General features: G+C 43.1%; 1 protein-coding gene across 1 annotated transcript; it reads left to right on the top strand.

The window, feature by feature from the left end:
* Window positions 1-14,806: 14,806 nt before the first annotated feature.
* Window positions 14,807-15,590, top strand: LOC120042508 (gastrula zinc finger protein XlCGF7.1-like; the record flags this gene model as incomplete). The annotated part of the gene is made up of 1 exon (XM_038987341.1): window positions 14,807-15,590. A coding segment is annotated over one exon (570 nt), but the record flags the coding sequence as incomplete, so codon positions are not given.
* Between the last annotated feature and the right edge of the window lie 5,155 nt (window positions 15,591-20,745).

The following is a 20,745-nucleotide window of genomic DNA, read 5'->3' as shown; positions in this document are numbered from 1 at the left end:
CTAACAAATTGTCTGTTGGCATTTATCAAATTGTACAGGCATATCCTGTTTCCTTCAGCCTGGTCATTACTATTGAAATGGTTGGATTAATATCCACCTTCATGATATGGATGAAGTCTGATTTGGAATGTCTGAATAGTTCTATCTTGCTTCGTAGTATACCCCTCTGATAATCCTGAAATTTCCATCCCTAACTATAACATTTTCCGACAAGATAGAACTGCCAAAGGGGGCGGAGTTGCAATCTACTGCAGAGATAGCCTACAGAGTTCTGTCGAACTATCCAGGTCTGTGCCCAAACAGTTCGAGCTTCTACTTTTAAAAATCCACCTTTCCAGAAACAAGTCTCTCACCGTTTCCGCTTGCTATAGACCCCCTTCAGCCGTGCCCTGGACACCATATGGAATTGATTTCCCCCCCATCTATATTCAGAGTTAGCACTGTTAGGTGACCTAAACTGGGACCAGCTTAACACCCCAGCCGTCCTACAATCTAAGCTTGATGCCCTCAATCTCACACAAATCATCAAGGAAACCACCAGGTACAACTCTAAATCCGTAGCAATGGGCACCCTCGTAGATATCATCCTCACCAACTTGCCCTCTAAATACGCCTCTGCTGTCTTCAACCAGGATCTCAGCCATCACTGCCTCATTGCCTACGTGTGGTCAAATGACCACCCCTCATCACTGTCAAACTCTCCCTAAAACACATCAGTGAGCAGGCCTTTCTAATCGACCTGGCCCGGGTATCCTGGAAGGATAATGACCTCATCCCGTCAGTAGAGGATAACTGGTTGCTTTTTTAAAGTAATTTCCTCACCATCTTAAATAAGCATGCCACTTCAAAAAAAATTGAACTAAGAACAGATATAGCCCTTGGTTCACCCCAGACTTGACTGCCCTTGACCAGCACAAAAACATCCTGTGGCGTTCTGCATTAGCATCAAATAGCCCCCGCGATATGCAACTTTTCAGGAAAGTCAGGAACCAATATACACTGCTCAAAAAAATAAAGGGAACACTTAAACAACACAATGTAACTCCAAGTCAATCACACTTCTGTGAAATCAAACTGTCCACTTAGGAAGCAACACTGATTGACAATAAATTTCACATGCTGTTGTGCAAATGGAATAGACAAAAGGTGGAAATTATAGGCAATTAGCAAGACACCCCCCAAAACAGGAGTGATTCTGCAGGTGGTGACCACAGACCACTTCTCAGTTCCTATGCTTCCCGGCTGATGTTTTGGTCACTTTTGAATGCTGGCGGTGCTCTCACTCTAGTGGTAGCATGAGACGGAGTCTACAACCCACACAAGTGGCTCAGGTAGTGCAGTTCATCCAGGATGGCACATCAATGCGAACTGTGGCAAAAAGGTTTGCTGTGTCTGTCAGCGTAGTGTCCAGAGCATGCAGGCGCTACCAGGAGACAGGCCAGTACATCAGGAGACGTGGAGGAGGCCGTAGGAGGGCAACAACCCAGCAGCAGGACCGGTACCTCCGCCTTAGTGCAAGGAGGTGCACTGCCAGAGCCCTGCAAAATGACCTCCAGCAGGCCACAAATGTGCATGTGTCTGCTCAAACGGTCAGAAACAGACTCCATGAGGGTGGTATGAGGGCCCGACGTCCACAGGTGGGGGTTGTGCTTACAGGCCAACACCGTGCAGGACGTTTGGCATTTGCCAGAGAACACCAAGATTGGCAAATTCGCCACTGGCGCCCTGTGCTCTTCACAGATGAAAGCAGGTTCACACTGAGCACATGAGCACATGTGACAGACGTGACAGAGTCTGGAGACGCCGTGGAGAACGTTCTGCTGCCTGCAACATCCTCCAGCATGACCGGTTTGGCGATGGGTCAGTCATGGTGTGGGGTGGCATTTCTTTGTGGGGCCGCACAGCCCTCCATGTGCTCGCCAGAGGTAGCCTGACTGCCATTAGGTACCGAGATGAGATCCTCAGACCCCTTGTGAGACCATATGCTGACATGCACATTTGTGGCCTGCTGGAGGTCATTTTGCAGGGCTCTGGCAGTGCACCTCCTTGCACTAAGGCGGAGGTACCGGTCCTGCTGCTGGGTTGTTGCCCTCCTACGGCCTCCTCCACGTCTCCTGATGTACTGGCCTGTCTCCTGGTAGCGCCTGCATGCTCTGGACACTACGCTGACAGACACAGCAAACCTTTTTGCCACAGTTCGCATTGATGTGCCATCCTGGATGAACTGCACTACCTGAGCCACTTGTGTGGGTTGTAGACTCCGTCTCATGCTACCACTAGAGTGAGAGCACCGCCAGCATTCAAAAGTGACCAAAACATCAGCCAGGAAGCATAGGAACTGAGAAGTGGTCTGTGGTCACCACCTGCAGAATCACTCCTGTTTTGGGGGGTGTCTTGCTAATTGCCTATAATTTCCACCTTGTGTCTATTCCATTTGCACAACAGCATGTGAAATTTATTGTCAATCAGTGTTGCTTCCTAAGTGGACAGTTTGATTTCACAGAAGTGTGATTGACTTGGAGTTACATTGTGTTGTTTAAGTGTTCCCTTTATTATTTTGAGCAGTGTATATACAGTGGGGCAAAAAGGTATTTAGTCAGCCACCAATTGTGCAAGTTCTCCCACTTAAAAAGATGAGAGAGGCATGTAATTTTCATCATAGGTACACTTCAACTATGACAGACAAAATGAGGGGAAAAAAATCCAGAAAATCACATTGATTTTTAATGAATTTATTTGCAAATTATGGTGGAACATAAGTAAGTTCTACTACACCTGTTGTATTCAACATTTCACGGTCTACTGCACTTGTTGTATTCATGTGACAAATAACATTTGATTTGAACTAAATATGGAGTATGTCAGTTTCAATGTTACTGTCTTTGATTAAATTAGATGTTTCAAACTCAGGCGCTGTGTGTGTGTGTGTGTGTGTGTGTGTGTGTGTGTGTGTGTGTGTGTGTGTGTGTGTGTGTGTGTGTGTGTGTGTGTGTGTGTGTGTGTGTGTGTGTGTGTTTTTTTTATCTCCATCCTTCCTTGATCATTCCTTGTGGTCCTGTAGCTCAGTTGGTAAAGTATAGTGCTTGTTATTAAAACCAGGGTAGTGGGTTTGATTCCTGGGACCACCCATATGTAAAGTGTTTGCACACATGACTGCAAATCGCTTTGGATAAAAGTGTCTGCTAAATGGCAGATATACACCTTCCTAATGTGGAGTACACCTTCCCCTTTTTCCCTCAGAACAGACTCAATTCATTGAGTTATGGACTCTTCAAGGTGTCGAAAGCGTTCCACAGGGATGCTGGCCCATGTTGACTCCAATGCTTCCCACAATTGTGTCAAGTTGTCTGGATGTCCTTTGGGTGCAGTGGAGGCTCCTCAGAGGAGGAAGGGGAGCACAATCCTCCTGAGTGATTTTCAGAAAAATAAAAATGGTAAAACATTTAGAAAGTTATCCTTTTTAGATATAACTCTACTAAATATAATGTAATCACCAGATAATTGATTAAAACATACTACTTTGCATCTTCCTCTGGGTACATTGACTTCAATACAAAACCCAGGAGGCTCATGGTTCTCAAGCCCTTCCATAGACTTACACAGTAATTATGACAACTTCCGGAGGACGTCCTCCAACCTATCAGAGCTCTTGCAACATGAACTGACATGATGTCCAACCAATGAAAGGATCAGAGAATGAATCTAGTACTGAAAGCATAAGCTACAGCTAGCTAGCACTGCAGTGCATAACATGTGGTGAGTAGTTGACTCAAAGAGAGAGAAAGACAATAGTTGAACAGTTTTGAACAAATTAGGAGAAGCGAGAGAAAGAGAGACTTCGTCATTTATTTTCCACTTTCAATTTCACTTACTTAGCTAGCAAATGCAGCGAGCAAGTTTAGGTTACTTAAACACCCTGCTCAAACAGCTAGCTGGCTATGACTTTCCAAAACAACACGGGAACTCTTCCAAGTCAAGGTAAGCTTTTGGTTTTACAAATGTATTGCCACCGGGGTCCACCAATGTAAGTGCTAAACTGCTTACTGACTCTACACTGTAACGTTACTGCATGATTGTAGCAGGTTTACTAACATGTTAGTTATATTAGCTATGTTGACTATGATGTTACTTTAGCTAATATGGTGACAAGGATGTAGGCTGTGTGTAGCAGTTATGGTATGGTTTGACTTGGAAAGGTTTTTTCGCCTGGTCACATACAGCTGATGTGTTGTGTATTGAAGTCCAGAAGCAAAGGGAAAAGGTGAGAGGAGGAGAGAAGGAATACAACGTGGCTGTTATGAAAGTGAACTGTGTTTATGCCTGATCAGGGGTGTATTCATTCCGCCGATTCTGTTGACAAACGTTTCATAAACGGAACAAAACCAAGATAAACATACCTGAATTTGTCCAATAGAATCTTTTGTTTGAAACTGTTGGACTACTGATTAAACCCATATCAGCTAGATGTAGGCAATAGTGTGCAAGGCAGTATTGAATGTGTCAATATATTTTTCCGATTTTTCTCTCGACCTATGTTGTAAACTTTCATTCATAGGCAGGTTGTAGCAACCTCATGATGGTTATAGTGAAAATGTAAGTATCATGTAGTAGCCTAAACCTATCGCTGTTACATTGAACAGGGTGAATGGAATATGAATGACAGTCATCTAATATGCTGTAATAGAAATAAGGCAATGAATAAACAAATCGTCCTGCCTCATCTTAAACGGCACTGTTTGGGTGGTGGACCATTCTTGGTACACATGGGAAACTGTTGAGCTGAAAACCCCAGCAGCGTTGCAGTTCTTGACCCAAACCCAACTACCATCCTAATACCATACTCGTTCAAAGACCCTTATAAAATGTTGTCTTCCCCATTCACTCTCTGAATGGCACGCATACACAATCCGTGTCTCATTTGTCTCAAGGCTTAAAAATCCTTATTTAACCTGTCTCCCCCCCTTTCATCCACACTGATTGAAGTGGATTTAACTAGTGACATCAATAAGGGATCATAGCTTTAGCCTGGATTCACCTGGTCAGTCTAAGTCATGGAAGGAACAGGTGTTCTTAATGTTTTGTCTACTCAGTGTATAGCACTACAGATAATCAAGTGCTATTTGCATGTGATGCATTTGCTCTGTTGTTTACAGGATGGTTTGTATCTTACACTGATTGAAGTGGATAGCATGATCACATCTAGATTAAAACAAATGTAAAAAATAAACAGAGTAAATGTGTATTAACACACTACCTATTCATATAAGTATTTAATCATCATCTGTATATTCATAGTAAGCTTCTACGTCTGTGTACAGAAAATAATTACTTGTAAGAGAAAATATATCAGTTTATTGTTAAATTATTGTTAAATTATTATGACGTTCTTTCCAATACAAAAAGTGTAAAAACTATTGTTTCCAAACTGCGTTACCCACTTAAGTCAGCAGATGGCGGATGTACGTCTTTCAGGTGATGATTCTTGCGTGACGTATAATTTACTGGACGGGACGCTTCTTCAGGAACAACAACACGGCTACTCTTTCAACCACCTCGGTAGCTTGCTAGCCAACATAAAACTGAAAGATTGACGCTTTAGACCATGTTAATGTAAATTTGCTAATCTAAGTGTTTAAAACACATTTCAGTTGACGTATCAACTGGTTAACTTGAACTTAATTTGCTTGTTCAATTTGCATACTTGTTAAATATTGATATTGAGTCTAGCACTAGGCTAGTCGCTAATGCTAGCTAGCTAGCTAACATCCCCGATCATGAGTTCACTAAACTACTCATCCACTGTTAAAGAAGAGGATGCCTGCTGTACGGAGAAAGAAGCTTTGGGACTGAACATTGTCGTGAAAGAAGAAGAAGAGGAGGAGGATATTACAGTGAAAGGAGAGAAAGAACCTTTCAGAATGAAAAAGGAGGAAGAAGAGGCTGTTATAGGAAAAGAAGAGAAAGCACCTTTTAGAGAGGAAGAAGAGGCTATCTCAATAAAGGTGAAGGAGGAAGACGTTTTGGGAGTGAAAGAGGAGGAGACAGAATATCTGATAAACACCAGTGAGTACTGTCTTAAACAGGGGCACAAACTATGCAGTTGTTGAACTAATGTGGGGTTTTTAAGGGGCATTCTACTGAAGTTCTACACTTGAATATGTTGTTCAGTACTGTAGGAATTGTTAAAGGGTCAATCTGCCATTGGTACATATATTTTGGGGTCTTTTAAATGAGATTTATTGAATTCTCCATGTGGTCTTCATTAAAGTGCACCTCATCTAATACAACAGAATTTCTACTTAAAATATCAAAGGGACACAAAATGCACTCATTTCATGGAACAACCCTTTAACGTTTGCGTTTTAGGCCCAGTTTAGAGATATTAATGACTCTTGTAAGACCCTATGATTTTAATAGACAGTCGTAAGTTTACCATCTGTTTGATGTTCTCGTTCACACAGGAGAGAGACATGACTATCCTGGATCCTCTGGGGAGCCTCAACAACATCCTGATGCTGACGAGTCAGAGAAGAGTCTCTCCAGAACAGAACACCAGATGGTACAGCTTGGTCTGGTCTAGCATACAGCTTGCTCTATCGGGGTCTGGGCTGGGTTTCTGTAAAGCACTTTATGACAACAGTGACATCAGCATCCATAATGATATGTGTTTGTGTCCCCTCTTTATGGTTACCAGGACAACGCTAGCCCTTCCTCCCTCCCGGAGTCCCTGTATCATCCCTCTCCCGGTTGCTCCTTACTGCTGGGTATGAAGAGGTTGTCTGTGCTGCTGGTGGACTGCAGGAAAACAACGGGGCTGAGTGGAACTGTGAGAGGAGGAGAAGAGAAGAAAGGATCAGATTTGACTCATCAAAGTAAGTTTTGTAGTTTAGTTTGAACAAATACAATAGATCTGTCCACTGGTATCTGTTACCAGGACAACCAGCAGAGTTCTGTTAGTTTTGGGGCGGCAGGTAGCCTGGTGGTTAGAGCGTTATGCCAGTAACCGAAAGGTTGCTAGATCGAATCCCCGAGCTGACAAGGTAAAAATCTGTCATTCTGCCCCTGAACAAGGCAGTTAACCCACTTTTCCTAGGCCGTCATTGAAAATAAGAATTTGTTCTTAACTGACTCGCCTAGTTAAATAAAGGTTAAATAAAAAGTAACATTGAAAATAGTTGACATGAAGATAGACTGGTGGATATGGATGTTATGAATATCATAACACTGAAAAAGGATTCTGCCAATGAAAAGAGAGAAACCAATAGACCATATAAAACCTTGGTGAAAGTTAGCTTTAGAGAGAAAGTTTCAAGATGATCCGATGTAAGGTGCATGTTTTACATAAACATTTTCTCAAAACATTATGGATGTTACATTGTCTGTCCCAGTCAACCGCCCCTTTCTTTACACGACTCTAGAACACACAAACTAAACTCCAGACACTTCAATGTGGTCTGTAATGCTTCATTAACATCTGATCTACACAACTTGTTAAAAATGGCATATTAAACAATATATTTTTAAACAAGCTCCGTACTCCTTTTCTAAAAGCCACGAAATATGATTGAATGAAAAGCTTTTTTGTGAGACTCTCTGTAATGGACAAAATTAATTCCATCTCCTACTTTAACAGGTCAAATAAAGCCTGAACTCCAATTTATAGACCTTACAAAACAGGTTTAGTTTGGAAAAGACTAACTTTATTTGTTCATATGTGACTGACGTCAGTGTGCTGCTAACAGTTTAGCTTCTTCCACTGTCCCCATACTTGGCTCAAACTAGTGATCCTCTGCTTCTCAACACATGTGACCGCTCTCCTTGACGATGAACCGATTGAAGATATACAAAAGGTACCAGTTGGATAGCTCCATCTGTGACGTTTCAAGCTCGCTGTGGAGTGAGTTTACGGCACGTTCTCACCTCCGTTACACATGTTCAGGTTGACTTTCCCACGGAGTCGACCATAAATGAACGCTGCCCCACCATCACACAATTACAGTTGTTGTTTACACAACCCAAAAACGGTCAATTACAAATCTGGATCTGGATCAAGTGGGAATAATTATTTTTGCGAACATTTCACTTTGTCATTATATTGGTAGTTTGCTGAGGATTTTTATTTATCACACAATTACTATTGTTGTTTACGCAACCCAAAAAATAAAACCCTTTTGGTCCTAGGCTTGGCGCTCCGGTACGCTTGCCGTGCGGTAGCAGAGAGAACAGTCCAGGGTGGCTGGAGTCTCTCTTTTTTTTTCAAGACCTTCCTGTTAAGCTGTTAAGAAGCCTTTTGGAACTAGACTTGGCGCTCCGGTACCGCTTGCTGTTCTAGCTGCTGTTCTATCCATGACTAGGGTGGCTGGAGACAATTTTTAGGGCATTCCTCTGACACCGCCTGGTATAGAGGTCCTGGGTGCCAGGAAGCTTGGCCCCAGTGATGTACTGGGCCGTACGCACTATCCTCTGTAATGCCATGCGGTTGGAGGCCGAGAAGTTGCCATACCAGTCAGTGATGTACTGGGGGCCGTACGTGTAACAGTAAAACTTTAGTACGTCCCCTCGCCCCGACACGGGCGCGAACCAGGGACCCTCTGCACACATCAACAACAGTCACCCACGAAGCGTCGTTACCCATCGCTCCACAAAAGCCACGGCCCTTGCAGAGCAAGGGGCAACACTACATCTAGGTTTCGGAGCAAGTGACGTAACTGATTGAAACGCTACTAGCGCGTACCCGCTAACTAGCTAGCCATTTCACATCCGTTACACTCACCCCCCTTTCAACCTCCTTTTCCGCAGCAACCAGTGATCCGGGTCAACAGCATCAATGTAACAGTATAACTTTAGTACGTCCCCTCGCCCCGACACGGGCGCGAACCAGGGACCCTCTGCACACATCAACAACAGTCACCCACGAAGCGTCGTTACCCATCGCTCCACAAAAGCCGCGGCCCTTGCAGAGCAAGGGGCAACACTACATCTAGGTTTCGGAGCAAGTGACGTAACTGATTGAAACGCTACTAGCGCGTACCCGCTAACTAGCTAGCCATTTCACATCCGTTACATACGCACTACCCTCTGTAATGCCATGCGGTTGGAGGCCGAGAAGTTGCCAAACCAGGCGGTGATGCAACCCATCAGGATGCTCTCGATAGTGCAGCTGGTGAACCTTTTTAGGATCTGAGGACCGATGCCAAGTCTTTTCAGTCTTCTGACGGGGGAATAGGTTTTGTCGTGCCCTTTTCACGACTGTTTTAGAGTGTCTGGAACACGATAGGTTGTTGGTGATTGTGGACACCAAGGAACTTGAAGCTCTCAACCTGCTCCACTGCAGCCCCCGTCAGTGAGAATGGGGGTGTGAAAGGTCCTCCTTTTCCTGTAGTCTACAATCATCTCCTTTGTCCTGATCACGTTGAGAGGTTGTTGTCCTGGCTCACAGGGCCAGTTCTCTGACCTCCTCCCTATAGGCTGTCTCGTCGTTGTCGGTGATCAGGCCTACCACTGTTGTCATCGGAACACTTGATGATGTTGTTGGAGTCGTTGCTGGCCATGCAGTCATGAGTGAAAAGGGAGTACAGGAGGGGACTGAGCACTTACCCCTGAGGGGCCCCCGTGTTGAGGATCAGCGTGGCTGATGTTGTTACCTACCCTTACCACCTGGGTGCGGCCCGTCAGGAAGTCCAGGATCCAGTTGCAGAGGGAGATGTTTAGTCCCAGGGTCCTTAGCTTAGTGATGAGCTTTGAGGGCACTATGGTGTTGAACGGGGAGCTGTAGTCAATGAATAGCATTCTCACATAGGTGTTATTTTTGTCCAGGTGGGAAAGGGGTGTGTGGAGTACAATAGAGATAGCATCTTCTGTGGATCTGTTTGGGCGGTATGCAAATTGGAGTGGGTCTAGGGTTTCTGGGATAATGGTGTTGTGATCCATGACCAGCCTTTCAAAGCACTTTATGGCTACAGACGTGAGTGCTACGGGTCGGTTGTCATTTAGGCAGGTTACCTTAGTGTTCTTGGACACAGGGACTATGGTAGTCTGCTTGAAACATGTTGATATTACCGACTCGGTCAGGGACAGGTTGAAAATGTCAGTGAAGACACTTGCCAGTTGGTCAGTGCATGCTCGGATTACACGTCCTGGTTATCCGTCTTGCCCTGCGTCCTTGAGAATGTTGACCTGTTTAAAGGTCTTACTCACATCAGCTGCGGCGAGCGTGATCACAGTCGTCCGGAACAGCTGATGCTCTCATGCATGCTTCAGTGTTACTTGCCTTGAAGCGAGCATAGAAGTAATCTAGCTCGTCTGGTAGGCTCGTGTCGCTGGGCAGCTCGCGGCTGTGCTTCCCTTTGTAGTCTGTAATAGTTTGCAAGCGTCGGAGCCGGTGTAGTACGATTAGATCTTAGTCCTGTATTGAAGCTTTGCCTGTTTGATGGTTTGTCGGAGGGCATAGCAGGATCTCTTATAAGCTTCCGGGTTAGAATATTGCTCCGTGAATGCAGCAGCTATACCATTTAGCTCAGTGCGGATGTTGCCTGTAATCCATGGCTTCTGGTTGGAGTATGTACGTACCATGACTGTGGGGGACGATGTCATCGATGCACTTATTGATGAAGCCAGTGACTGATGGGGTATACTCCTCAATGCCATCGGAAGAATCCCGTAATATATTCCAGTCTGTGCTGCAAAACAGTCCTGTAGTTTAGCATCTGCTTCATCTGACCACTTTCTTATTAACCGAGTCACTGGTGCTTCCTGCTTTAGTTTTTGCTTGTAAGCAGGAATCAGGAGGATATAATTATGGTCAGATTTGCCTTATGGTGGTCGAAGGAAAGCTTTGTATGCGTCTCTGTGTGTGGAGTATCTATCATGCCGAAAAAGCTTAAAACCCGCCAGCTGTATGTTATTCATGTCGTCGTTCAGCCACGACTCTGTGAAACATAAGATATTACAGTTTTTAATGTCCCGTTGGTAAAACGATCGTAGTTCGTCTATTTAATTATCGATTGATTGTACGTTGGCTAATAGGACCGATTGTAAAGGTAGATTGCCCTCTCGGCGACAGATCCTTATAAGGCACCCGGACCTTCGTCGTCAATACCTCCGTCTCTTTCTCCTGCGATGGACGAGAATGAGGGCCTTGTCAGGCGTCTGAAATAAATCCTTCCCATCCGACTCATTGAAGAAAAAGTATTCCTCCAGTAACTCCAGTGTGTAATCGCTGTCCTGATATCTAGAAGCTCTTTTCGGTCATAAGACACGGTGGCAGAAACATTATATACAAAATAAATTACAAAAAACATACACAATAGCGCAATTGGTTACGGGATCGTAAAACGTCAGCCATTTCCTTCAGCACCATTCTCCATATGATCTATTACACCATAAAGCACTTTTCAACCCATATGATCTATTACATCATAAAACACTACTCAACCCGTATGATCTATTACATCATAAAACACTACTCATCCCGTATGATCTATTACATCATAAAACACTACTCAACCCGTATGATCTATTACATCATAAAACACTATTCAACCCATGTGATCTATTACATCATAAAACACTACTCAACCCATATGATCTATTACATCATAAAAGTCTAATGAAACGTATACAAATATGTCATAGTGAATTCATGACATGTGAATGAACAAGCCTTTTCATACTTTATAATATGGCTATATATAGACTGAACAAAATATTAACGCAACAATTTCAACGATTTACAGTTCATATAAGGAAATCAATCAATGTCAATGAATTCATTAGACCTTAATTTATGGACTTCACATGTCTGGGCAGGGGGCAGCTATGGGTGGGCTCCACCCGGTGGGGAGCCAGGCCCAGCCAATCAGAATGAATTTTTCCCGACAAAAGGACTTTATTACAGAGAGACATACTACTCGGTTTCATCAGCTGTCTAGGTTGCTGTTCTCAGTTTCCCTCAAGTGAAGAAGCCTGATGTGGAGGTCCTGGGCGGGCGCGAATATACGTGATCTGTGATCTGCGTTGGAAGTACTGGCAAATGTTCTAAAACGACGTTAGAGGAAGCTTATGGTAGAGGAATTTACAGTACCAGTCAAAAGTTTGGACACACCTACTCATTCCAGGTGTTTTTCTTTATTTTTACTATGTTCTACATGTTCTATACTGTAGAATAATAGTGAAGACATCAACTATGAAATAACACATAAGGAATCATGTAGTGACCAAAAGAGTGTTAAACAAATCAAAATATATTTTATATTTGAGATTCTTCAAATTAGCCACCCTTTGCCCTGACGACAGCTTTGCACACTCTTGGCATTCTCTCAACCAGCTTCATGAGGTAGTCACCTGGAATGCATTTAAATTGACAGGTGTGCCTTGTTAAAAGTTTGTGGAATTTCTTTCCTTCGTGCGTTTGAGGCAATCAGTTGTGTTGTGACAAGGTAGGGGGGGTATACAGAAGATGGTCCTATTTGGTAAAAGATCTAGTCCATATTATGGCAAGAACAGCTCAAATAAGCAAAGAGAAACGACAGTCCATCATTACTTGAAGACATGAAGGTCAGTCAATACAGAAAATTTCAAGAACTTTGAAAGTTTCTTCAAGTGCAGTCGCATTAAAACATCAAGTGCTATGATGAAACTGGCTCTCATGAGGACCACCACAGGAATGGAAGACCCAGAGTTACTTCTGCTGCAGAGGATACGTTCATTAGAGTTACCTGCCTCAGAAATTGCAGCCCAAATAAATGCTTCACAGAGTTCAATTAAGAGACACATCTCAACATCAACTGTTCAGCGGAGACTGCATGAATCAGGCCTTCACCGTTGAATTGCTGCAAAGAAAACCACTGCTAAAGGACATAAATAAGAACAGACTTGCTTGGACCAAGAAACAAGAACAATGGACATTAGACCGGTGGATATCTGTCCTTTGGTCTGATGAGTCCAAATTTGCAATCTTTGGTTTCAAACGCGGAGTAGGTGAATGGATGATCTCCGGATGTGTGATGGTGTGCGGGTGCTTTGCTGTTGACTCTGTCAGTGATTGATTTAGAAGGCACACTTAACCAGGTTGGCTACCACAGCATTCTGCAGCGATACGCCATTCCATCTGGTTTGGGCTTAGTGGGTCTTTCATTTGTTTTTCAACAGGACAATGACACAAAACAAATCCAGGCTGTGTAAGGGCTATTTGACCAAGAAGGAGAGTGATGGAGTGCTACATCAGATAACCTGGCCTCCCCAATCCCCCGACCTCAACCAAATTGAGATGGTTTGGGATGAGTTTGACCGCAGAGTGAAGGAAAAGTAGCCAACAAGTTCTCAGCATATGTGTGAACTCCTTCAAGACTGGTTGGAAAAGCATTCCATGTGAAGCTGGTTGAGAGAATGCCAAGAGTGTGCAAAGCTGTCATCAATGCGAAGGGGGGACGAATCTAATATATATTTTGATTTGTTAAACACTTTTGGTTACTACATGATTCCTTATGTTTATTCATAGTTATGATGTCTTTACTGTTATTCTACAATGTAAAAATGTGTAAAAGTAATGAATAACCCTTGAGTAGGTGAGTCCAACATTTTGACTGGTTCTGTACATTAAATTCCATGGCAACAGCTCCAGTGGACATTTGTGTGGGACAAAACTGCACTGTCCCACAAAAATGCCACAGATGTCTCAGAGGGAGCGGGCAATTGGTATGCTGACTGCAGGAATGTCCACTGGAGCTGTTGCCATGAAATTTAATGTACAACACCAGTCAAAATGTTGGACTCACCTACTCAAGGGTTTTTCATTTTTCACTTTTATTGTCCCCTGCACAAGGTGCACTTGTGTAATGATAATGCTGTTTAATCAGCTTCTTGATATGCCACACCTGTCAGGTGGATGGATTATCTTGGCAAAGAATACATGTTCAGTAACAGGGATGTAAAATGTGTGCCCAATTTTGAGAGAAATAAGCTTTTTGTGCTCATGGAAAAATTCTGCAATCTTTTATTTTAGCTCATGAAACATGGGACCAACACTTTACATGTTGCGTTTAAATTTTTGTTTAGTATAGTTACTATCAGTTTTAGAAACATGATGATGTCATATGGAATTCATGACATGTGAATGAACAAGCCTTTTCTGACTATAATATGGCTATATAGATAGATATATATATATATAGTTACTATCAATTTTAGGAACATCTACCCAAAATATTTCACCTTATTTTTTTACTTTACCCAAAATATAACATCAGCGATAGTCAAAATGTTGAAAATCTGTGAACGTCTAAATAAGAAATTGGTCCATTTAAACAGCAGGTGTCGAACCCTTTCAACAACGGGGAGATGTTACTGATGTGCTTTGTGTCTTCGACGTAAAAAACAGTTTTGGACTTCCACACAAAATTACTTCTTTAGTTATTTTATGTTTATGGAAGTGCGTAGGTCACATTCTGTATCATACAGCTATGAAAGTTATATATTTAGAACCACCTGCTCGATATGAATCCAGCGATGTCTGTGCTTTTAGTGTCCTAGAACTGTTTAGTTTTTTGTAAAAAACTTATAAAATATTAGTAGTAATTACCAGGAAGCTCTACAACATTTTTTTTTAAATGACACCAAGATTGTTCAAATTGGCCTCAGAATATTGAGGGATCTGATTGGGATTTACCCTCGTAGCAAGGCCGTTTTGTCATGTGGAGGTTTCGTTCAGGTCTCTCTTTAAATGAACACTCTGTCTTTGGCAGGAGAAAGACCAGACTCAGAGGAACCAGAGCCAGTGAAGTCCAAACCAGCAAGACAACACCTCTGCTCCCAGTGTGGAAAGAGTTTTAACCAGAAAGAGCACCTGAAAAAACATGAGAGAATACACACAGGGGAGAAGCCTTACCACTGCTCCCAGTGTGGAAAGAGTTTTAGCCAGAAAAGCAACCTGAAAAAACATGAGAGCATACACACAGGGGAGAAGCCTTTCCAATGCTCCCAGTGTGGAAAGAGTTCTGCTCACTTATGTAAACTGAAAACACACCAGAGAATACACACAGGGGAGAAGCCTTACCATTGCTCCCATTGTGGAAAGAGTTTTGCCCACTTATGTAACCTGAAAACACATGAGAGATTACACACAGGTGAGAAGCCTTACCCTTGCTCCCAGTGTGGAAAGCGTTTTGCCCACTCATGTAACCTGAAAACACATGAGATATTACACACAGGGGAGAAGCCTTACCCCTGCTCCCAGTGTGGAAAGAGTTTTGCCCACTTATGTAAACTGAAAACACATCAGAGAATACACACAGGCGAGAAGCCTTACCACTGCTCCCAGTGTGGAAGGAGTTTTACCCACTTATGTAACCTGAAAAGACATGAAAGATTACACACATAGTCTAAACAGTAGAACATAGGATATATGTAGTCTGAACAGTAGAACATGGGACAGATGTAGGCTGAACAGAAGGACCTAGGACAGATGTAGGATTTGTTTGACAATATATATTATATCATACCATACATGCTCTCATTTTGAGAGAGAAAAGTCCTTGGTCCTAGAGCACAGGTGTCAAACTCATTCCACGGGGGGCCGAGTGTCTGCGGGTTTTCGCTCCTCCCTTGTACTTGATTGATGAATTAACATCACTAATTAGTTAGGAACTCCCCACACCTGGTTGTCTAGGGCTTTATTGAAAGGAAAAACCAAAAACCTGCAGACACTAGGCCCTCCGTGGAATGAGTTTGACACCCCTGTCCTAGAGGGAAGATCAGCTTTAATATTGAACGTAGATTGTAGCTTCCATCAATGTAATTTTCTGCATCATTTCCAATCCCCCATATTTGTTTTTGTGTATATATATATATATATAATATGTGTGTCTATATGTATGTAAATACTGAACAAAAATATAAACACAAAATGCAACAATTTCGAAGATTTGACTGAGTCACAGTTCATATAAGGAAAAAAGTCAATGTAAATAAATTCATTGGACCCTAATCTATGGATTTCACATGACTGGGAATACAGATATGCATATGTTGGTCAATGACACCATGAAAAGGTAGGGACATGATCAGAAAACCAATCAGTATCTGATGTGACAACAATTTGCCTATAGTTGATTGTGGCCTGTGGAATGTTGTCCCTCCCCTGGGTAAAATTATCTGTGATAGTCATTAGTAAAGGGCACATCGTTAAAGACCAGAATTATCTCTTTTTTTGTGTTCTATATCCTGTCAATCATTTATTCCTTCATAAAAAGAAAACATGTGTACCTAAACACAATACCTAAACACGTGTGCAAGGGCCCATCTAGGTTCACAACCTCTTGACCATTGTGGTGGAATTATTGTGATCAAAAGGAGAGACCTTTACATTTCTTCATAACAAGTAAACTTTATTATTTAATTACTGCAGTAATGGATCTGGTCGGTCATCACCCCTGGAGGTGATCACTGAGAACTCAACCAGCTGGTCAGAGCCACAGCATTTTATATCACCCCTGGAGGTGATCACTGAGAACAACCAGCTGGTTTGAGCCACAGCATTTTATATCACCCCTGGAGGTGATCGCTGAGAACAACCAGCTGGTTTGAGCCACAGCATTTTATATCACCCCTGGAGGTGATCACTGAGAACAACCAGCTGGTTTGAGCCACAGCATTTTATATCACCCCTGGAGGTGATCACTGAGAACTCAACCAGCTGGTTTGAGCCACAGCATTTTATTTCAAAGTCCATCCTCCTTCAGTCTACATGACAAACACCAGATGTATGGAATGGGTCACAAGGTTAAGACTAGTATGAAAGATATTTATAATTCACAGCAGACAGTATCTATTGTAACAACTGTTCTCATTGTGTAAAGACCAGTGTCTGCCCCCCTCCATACTGGAACCATCTCCCCCTGGTACCCCAACTCCATACTGGAGCCATCTCCCCCTGGTACCCCAACTCCATACTGGAGCCATCTCCCCCTCGTACCCCAACTCCATACTGGAGCCATCTCCCCCTAGTACCCCAACTCCATACTGGAGCCATCTCCCCCTGGTACCCCAACTCCATACTGGAGCCATCTCCCCCTGGTACCCCAACTCCATACTGGAGCCATCTCCCCCTGGTACCCCAACTCCATACTGGAGCCATCTCCCCCTGCCCCCCCAACTCCATACTGGAGCCATCTCCCCCTGGTACCCCAACTCCATACTGGAGCCATCTCCCCCTGGTACCCCAACTCCATTCTGGAGCCATCTCCCCCTGGTACCCCAAATCCATACTGCAGCCATCTCCCCCTGGTACCCCAACTCCATACTGGAGCCATCTCCCCTGGTACCCCAACTCCATATTGGAGCCATCTCCCCCTGGTACCCCAACTCCATATTGGAGCCATCTCCCCCTTGTACCCCAACTCCATACTGGAGCCATCTCCCCCTGGTACCCCAACTCCATACTGGAGCCATCTCCCCCTGGTACCCCAACTCCATACTGGAGCCATCTCCCCTGGTACCCCAACTCCATACTGGAGCCATCTCCCCCTGGTTCCCCAACTCCATACTGGAGCCATCTCCCCCTCGTACCCCAACTCCATACTGGAGCCATCTCCCCCTGGTACCCCAAATCCATACTGGAGCCATCTCCCCCTGGTACCCCAACTCCATACTGGAGCCATCTCCCCTGGTACCCCAACTCCATACTGGAGCCATCTCCCCCTGGTTCCCCAACTCCATACTGGAGCCATCTCCCCCTGGTACCCCAACTCCATACTGGAGCCATCTCCCCTGGTACCCCAACTCCATACTGGAGCCAGCTGCCCCTCGTACCCCAACTCCATTCTGGAGCAATCTCCCCCTGGTACCCCAACTCCATACTGGAGCCATCTCCCCCTGGTACCCCAACTCCATACTGGAGCCATCTCCCCTGGCCCCCCCAACTGTATACTGGAGCCATCTCCCCCTGGTACCCCAACTCCATACTGGAGCCATCTCCCCCTGGTACCCCAACTCCATACTGGAGCCTTCTCCCCCTGGTACCCCAACTCCATACTGGAGCCATCTCCCCCTCGTACCCCAACTCCATACTGGAGCCATCTCCCCCTCGTACCCCAACTCCATACTGGAGCCATCTCCCCCTGGTACCCCAGTATAGAAACATTAACTCATGCTCTGGAATGCGGTATCCCCAAAGACATCGTAGATCTTCTAGAGGTCCATCCTCAGTAGAACACACACAGATGAGCGTTCTAACAACCCCTTATTCTGTTGCGTAAATCAACCATTTGATGCAGCATTATATCATAATCTTGCCGTTTCCACCATACCATAACATCTGGATAGCTGAGAACTCTTTTTAAAGGGGTAAAAATCTATCTGTTTAGGGTTTCAGTAAATGGGACATCTTAAAGATTACAATGACCCTTTCAAAGACTGAGACATCCCCTTGGACACTCTTTACATCAAACACATTTATTTAAGCTCAACCAGGTTACTACACGCCACATCAATCACCAGGACATTACTTTTTTACTTCAAACGTGTGTTTTTCTACAAAGAAACAGCTGCGCTATAAAGTTACATAATAACACACTAAATATGGTGAGAACATCCGGCGAGGATGTCATTAACCTCTAATTCCTCCCAATCCCGGATCCGGGAGCACCCCCATCAGTAAAAAAGCTGACTAGCATAGCCTAGCATAGCGTCACAAGTAAATACTAGCATCTAAATATCATTAAATCACAAGTCCAAGACACCAAATGAAAGATACACATCTTGTGAATCCAGCCATAATTTCTGATTTTTAAAATGTTTTACAGGGAAGACACAATATGTAAATCTATTAGCTAACCACGTTAGCAAAAGACACCACTTTTTTTACTCCACCATTTTTTTCCTGCATAGGTAGCTATCACAAATTCGACCAAATAAAGATATAAATAGCCACTAACCAAGAAACAACTTCATCAGATGACAGTCTGATAACATATTTATTGTATAGCATATGTTTTGTTAGAAAAATGTGCATATTTCAGGTATAAATCATAGTTTACCATTGCAGCCACCATCACAACTCTCACCAAAGCGACTAGAATAACTACAGAGAGCAACGTGAATTACCTAAATACTCATCATAAAACATTTCTGAAAAATGCACAGCGTACAGCAAATGAAAGACAAAGATCTTGTGAATCCAGCCAATATTTCAGATTTTTTAAGTGTTTTACAGCGAAAACACAATATAGCATTATATTAGCTTACCACAATAGCAAACCACACAACAGCATTGATTCAAGCCAAAAATAGCGATAACGTATAACCCAGCAAAATATATACATTTTTTCACTGACCTGCTCAGAATTCTTCAGATGACAGTCCTATAACATCATATTACACAATACATATAGAGTTTGTTCGAAAATGTGCATATTTAGCGGCACAAATCGTGGTTATACAATGAGAAAAGTAGCCAAGCTGCCAACAAAATGTCGGGAGAAATCTTGGGAGAGGCACCTATTCTAATCGATAACTAATCATAAACTTGACTAAAAAATACAGGTTGGACAGCAAATTAAAGATACATTAGTTCTTAATGCAATCGCTGTGTCACATTTTTAAAATTAACGTTACTACGACATACAGCGTGCGTTAAAGCGAGACCGCACGGAAATTAATGGCGGAGTATGCATTTTACATTTTTCAACAGAACAACGAATTAACAGCATAAATAGTTCTTACTTTTTGATGTGCTTCCATCAGAATCTTGGTAAAGTTGTCCTTTGTCCAAAAGAATCGTTGCTCGGTTGTAGAATGTAGTCTTCAACGTTGCAATTAGCAGTAAACATTAGCCATGTGGGCCAGACATCACCAACTCCCTAGAACGCAACATTAATAAATATCCGAAAATCGCAATATACTGACATAAACTGATATAACTCGGTTTAAAATAACAACATTATGATGTCTTTAACAGCTATATCGAATAAAAACAGAGCCGGATATATCTAAGAGCTATAACCGGAGCTTTCTAATACGACATGCCAAGGTCCTTCCTGCGTCAGAGCGAAGTGAACAAAGACCGGACCCTTCGTTCCCAAGCTATTTATAACCTCTCAGATCTGCCTAGAGACTCCATTTCAAATCTCACTATTCGCTGACATCCAGGGGAAGGCGTATGCAGTGCATCTCAACCAATAGAAGACAGGCAAATTAATAAACTGACCTGGGAACAGCTTGCAGAATTCTGCATTCTCACATCCTCATAGGAAAAATGCTCTAACTCGAGTTCTGTTTTACTCACAGATATAATTCAAACGGTTTTAGAAACTAGAGAGTGTTTTCTATCCAATAGTAATAATAATATGCATATTGTACGAGCAAGAATTGAGTACGAGGCAGTTTAATTTGGGAACGAAATTATTACAAAGTGCAAACAGCACCCCCTTTAACAGGTCAACGAGAGGACAACCAAAGGACACAGAAAAACACATCAATAACTTTTAGACAGCAACTGTCTACTATATTCTCTCTCACAAACAAAACCGGTTGACTCAACGTTGTTTCCATGTCATTTCAACCCAAACTATCTATATGTCACAAAAAGTAATCAATTTAAGGGTATTTGTGTTTTTGTGTGTATGTGTGTATGAGTTTGGGTGTTGCTCAATCCAGTCAGAGATGAATTGTGTAGATCGGTGATAATACTGACAGCTAGGTACAGCTAGGACCCCCTTTTTGATTGGCAATTGGAGTTTTTCTACTTTTAAT

This window comes from Salvelinus namaycush, unplaced genomic scaffold, assembly GCF_016432855.1.
Source record: "Salvelinus namaycush isolate Seneca unplaced genomic scaffold, SaNama_1.0 Scaffold7, whole genome shotgun sequence".
Lineage (NCBI taxonomy): Eukaryota > Metazoa > Chordata > Actinopteri > Salmoniformes > Salmonidae > Salvelinus > Salvelinus namaycush.
Note: the sequence above shows the minus strand (reverse complement) of the source record. Positions and strands in the feature narration are given on the sequence as shown.